At 44.9% G+C, this 5,000-nt stretch overlaps 1 protein-coding gene across 2 annotated transcripts in view; it reads left to right on the forward strand.

The window, feature by feature from the left end:
• Nucleotides 1-5,000, forward strand: part of dclk1a (doublecortin-like kinase 1a) — a gene marked incomplete at its 3' end in the record, with an annotated part of 53,100 nt that overhangs the window by 38,980 nt on the left and 9,120 nt on the right. For both annotated transcript variants that reach the window (XM_080549566.1, XM_080549565.1), the window contains exons 6-7: nucleotides 4,098-4,176; nucleotides 4,434-4,609. In XM_080549566.1, coding sequence (XP_080405692.1) covers nucleotides 4,098-4,176; nucleotides 4,434-4,609 — 255 coding nt within the window. The remainder of the gene's footprint in view (nucleotides 1-4,097; nucleotides 4,177-4,433; nucleotides 4,610-5,000) is intronic.

Consider the following 5,000-nt stretch of genomic DNA (forward strand, 5'->3'; position numbering starts at 1 on the left):
GGCATCCGTCCTCTCTTCTCACTCTACGCACTCTCCATATCCACACAGTCATTCAGCACTATTCATCCACTCCATCTGCCTAGTGCCCCCTGTCCCCTGCAAACACTGTCCATCGAGTTGCATGCTCCTGTTATGTTGGTTGGGTCATTCAAGTTGGTGTTACGTATTTGCTTTGTTCGGTGTGTGGTGTGTGGTGTGTGTGTGTGTGGTGTGTGTGTGTGTGTGTGTGTGTGTGTGTGTGTGTGTGTGTGTGTGTGTGTGTGTGTGTGTGTGTGTGTGTGTGTGTGGATGAATGTGGACTTGAATGAGCTCACACTCACATGCATGTGCATTTGTTGTTTTGTGTCCATTTTTCATTTCATTGAATATGAGTATGTGTGTTTAGTTTGTTCATAAAGCACCTACCAATGAGAGGGGCAGCAGACAAGGCAACATTGGCGTTACTCAACAGACAAAGCAGAGATAGACATAGCTGATCAGACACATTTCTCTCCATTTTCTGAATGCCTTGGTGTGATGTATGTGTTATTTTTCATTAGTTTTATTGTTTGTTGGTTTGTTTCGTTGTTTTCTGAATTTCTTGTTCGATGATGTCATCATAAATGTCATTTCATTTCTGTCTGTATTTCATTTCTTGGCCATTGTCTCATTATTTTTCATTTCTGTGTGTGATGGTCCTTGTTGTATCTCCATATTCATACTTTAGCTCTAGATTTGGGGTTAGCATTGTACTTTATGTAGTACGGTATAATTCTCAGTTCTTTTTCACCAATCCCCAAAAAGAAGAATTCTTCATCATTATAGTGGATCATCATGTTATACATCACTTGTCATTTGTATGATTTCATGATTACATTCAGGGGGGCAAACTTGTCACCTTTTAGCCGTTTAAGCCGTTTTTACCTGAAAATAGGTCAACAATTTTCATAAATGTTCTTTGTTTTCAGGCAAAAAAAATATGTTGTCACCTTTTTGGGCCATCACCAGTTTGCATCCCTGTATTTTATACATCAAAGAAAACGATGAATGAATCAGCTCCAGCAATATCACACAACACAGATCCAGCGCGTTGTACAGCATACAGTCCCAGCATACAGTATATACAGTAGCCTCATCCCTGTCCTACAACTCCAACCTTCTGGCTCTCAGTTGTTTTGGGGGGCAGCCCAAATTACAGCCCCAGATTTCCTCCCGGGAAGCTATTAATGACTTTCCTGTCCTTCCCCGGAATTCCAATCCGTGAGTCTCCTGATTAGAATGACCTTTCAGCTGGGGTCTTTCAGCTCTTGTCTCCCAGTTGGAGTCCTAGGATTGTATCCACAATCTCAATGTCTGGGAGGACTGCCTCACTGAGATAGCTGAGAAACATCCCCTTCCACTTCCACTCCCTCTCTCTCTCTCTCTCCCCAAGTGATGCACACAACACACACACACACACACACACACACACACACACACACATACACACACACAGCATATTGAGGGCTGGTACCAAATTTGAACACTTCAAGGTTATGCATGTTATTGCCTACTACTGATACATTGATAGCTCCATTTATTGTCAAGATTTTGTTTTCCATTTGATTGTCTGTCTGTGCCATCCCCTAGGTCTGTGTGAGTGTTTTACACAGTGTTTTAATTTATTATGGGCATTTTTGTACTGTACTTTTAGATTTGGAAGTTTAGAAGTATTTCATGTATTAGATTGAGAATTGACCCCCCCCACCCACCCACCCACCCCGTAATAAAGTGTATATCAGTATTCTATCACACGCTGGTCAGTGGTGTTCTTAAGTCATAGATAGAAGAAAGGTTTTAGGTTTTTGAATAGTGAATTAATCAATTTGAGCAGTGGACAGTAATAGCTGTTGGAGAGGTGGTTGAAAGGTGGCCAATACATACAGTATATTAAGTGGGTTGAATTGTATCAGTAGTGAGAAGTATTGTCCTGAAGAGGGGAGATATCTGGCCGGTGGATCTGTTAATAACAGCACAGCTCCGGTCTCTTCCATCCACCGGCTTTAATGAACAATATCGTCTAGACTCCTCACGCTCACCTCTCTCTTTTTTGTCTCTCTCTATCTCTCGCTCTATCTATCTTACTACCTGTCTTTCTTCCTATCTGTTTCTTTCTATCTGTCTCTGCCTGTGTCCCTCTCTCTGTGGAGGACGAAGCCACCTTATTTAGACAGGACACTGTCCCCCACCCTCCAACCTAGAGACAGGAAATGCCCCTATATGGGTGTCCTTGTACACAGTGGAAGTGTCATAAGCACTGCTCTCTCTGAACAGTTTCCATAGCAACAGTATTTTGTTTCCCTCGTTGACACAGAAGAGTAAGAGATGCGGGAGAGAATAAGAGAAATAGAGAGAGAGAGAGAAAGAGAAAGAGAAAAAGAGAGAGAGAGAGAACAGTACAGTGTGATCGAAGAGGGGCGCAATTATGAGAGGAGAGGTTATCGTACGAACCGTCGTGTGAATAGCCATAACAGACATGACATAACAGAGCAGTTTAGTCAACAAAACACGGGAGGTTTAAAAATAGTCTGGAGAGTCTGTTTTTCATAGCCCACCCCAACCACCAAAACAAGGTTACATAAGCGCAACACAACAGCATGTTGGGTCACAGTTGACTTCACCTGCCCTGTGCACTCAGACCAGTGGAGCTTACAGAGAGGAGACGGGGACGTGGAGGCTACTCTGGGTTGTATACCCAGAGATACACGGTCAACCTTAATAGTAGTATAGCTTAACACTAGAACAGCCATGAGGGGTCATTTGAACCCTGTGAGGAACGAAAAATGTTATATCTATGCACTCGATCGAATTTCAGGACCCTCCTTTCATGACTTTAACTAGATATGTGCGTTCTACCACCCAGTATCCTTACATTTTCAAAATCACATCAGGATAAGCTAATATAAAGCTATTTTGCAGTTTTTCTGTGTAGGAAGCAGGCTAATTGACAAGCGGCCAACTAGTGGTCGTGGTGTGTAAATAGCAGCTTGAGCATTGTAAAGAGGGGGTTTGACCCCCGAGGCGGCTCTTTTAGTAGGTACAATAGGCACGGCTGTTCTAGTGTTAATACACACACACAAACGCATGCACACGCACACCCCGACCCCCAAGTCTATACCGAAAGAGTCCTCGTCGCTGAAAGGATTGGCTTTTCTGCTTTTCTGTTAGTAAGCCAAAGGATTCTCACGTTCAGACTTGGTGACGAGAGCAGTCTCTCACTTCCCGCTCAACCAGACCCCCAAACACCCCCCCTTCCTGACTTCTAGCGCTACCATGGCAACTAGAGGGAGGGTTAGGAGGTCTGGTTCAGTAATGAGTCTTTGTCTTTAGACCGAGGGGTGTGCGTCTCAATGGTCTAAAGTGGTGGGTTCCCTCTCCTCCCTCTCTCTTATCAGAAAGGTGAAAGAACATTCCAGTAGGACAAGGTGTAGTGTCCAACATCTTTCCATGTTGCTTCGGGTATAATCACATGGGAACTCATTTTCACTTGGATGTTCATTTTCAGCAGTGCAGCTGAAAGAAAGTGAGATGAGGAGAGAGAAACCAGTTTCTTTGAATTCCACTCCTGTACCTTCTGCGTGTGACAAGGAAAGGAATTGCATTTAAGATGATTTGAATACGGTTATTATTCATCTGTATTCAAATGTGTGAGAGAGAAGGGGGCGAGACGACACGTCTCTGGAGAGAGAGAGAGAGAGAGAGAGAGAGAGAGAGAGAGAGAGAGAGAGAGAGAGAGAGAGAGAGAGAGAGGCGTCTCAGACTGGAGAAGGTGTGAGAGACGTGCGGTTCAGTGAGGGGCGAGAAAAATGAAAGGTTTGAATTATTTGTTCTTCGGCGACGATAGCGAGGGAAGTGTTTTGGTATTGAATTGTTCTCTCCCCTCTCTTCCTCTTCCTCCCCACTTTATTACTCTCTCTCTCCCACCCTCTCTCTCTCTCTCTCTCTTCCTCTCTCTCTCTCTCTCCCTCTCTCTCCCTCTCTCTCTCTCTCTCTCTCCCTCTCTCTCTCTCCCTCTCTCTCTCTCCCTCTCTCTCTCTCTCTCTCTCCCACCCTCTCTCTCTCTCTCTCCCTCTCTGTAGGGGTCGCAGGGCTCCTCTCTCTCTCTCGCCTCTACTAAAGTCTGTAGCTCCATGGACGAGGGCGATGGACCCAACGAAGGTAAGGAAGGAGAGATGGGCTTTCTTCTTCTTTCCTCATAATCCCCCTCTCTCTCTCTCTCTCATTCGTATCCTCTCATCTCCCGTCACTAGTCCTTCCTGTCTCCTGCCTCCTCTTCCTCTGTACAATCCTTTCTGGCCTCTCTTCTCTTCACTCTCCATCCCCCTCTCAATTCCTTAGTATGTCTGTGAAGAACTCAATTCACCACACCTTCAATCTCTTCAACTCTCCTCTCCCCCCCCATCTCCCAGTCCCAGTTGAGCCAGAAGAGGAGATTCTGGCGGTGCCTGTGCCTGCTTCCATATCGGAACGGTACAGAGTGGGCCGTACGCTAGGAGACGGGAATTTCGCTGTCGTCCGGGAATGTGTGGAACATTCCACAGGTCGGGAATATGCCCTCAAGATCATCAACAAGGGCAAATGCAGGGGCAAGGTGAGAGGGTGAGAGGGCAGGGGGGCAAAAGGGAGAGGCCATACATACATACTGTAGTAGATAGAATGTAATAACTATCTTATTACATGTTGTGGATATAATTGATTCTTAATAGATTTAGTAGAACTTATAAAGCACAAAGAGCTTAGATCAATTGTCTCCAAAGAGGCCTTTTATTAAGCCAAGTTACATGAGCGCAGAGAGAAATGAGCAGACCAATAAGCAAGAAAGCAATAGCCCAAAAGCAAAAAGCCCCCAACGATGGGTGGGACTCATATTTATAGAACTGTCCTTGGTCATGAGGTCACTATTCTTGGGAACCAATCATATTATACAAATCCGTGGTTACACAAGTTATGGGCCCTGTCCATAGTCAGAATTATTCACTGCG

This window comes from Nansenia antarctica (assembly GCF_963989245.1).
Source record: "Nansenia antarctica genome assembly, chromosome: 20".
Lineage (NCBI taxonomy): Eukaryota > Metazoa > Chordata > Actinopteri > Argentiniformes > Microstomatidae > Nansenia > Nansenia antarctica.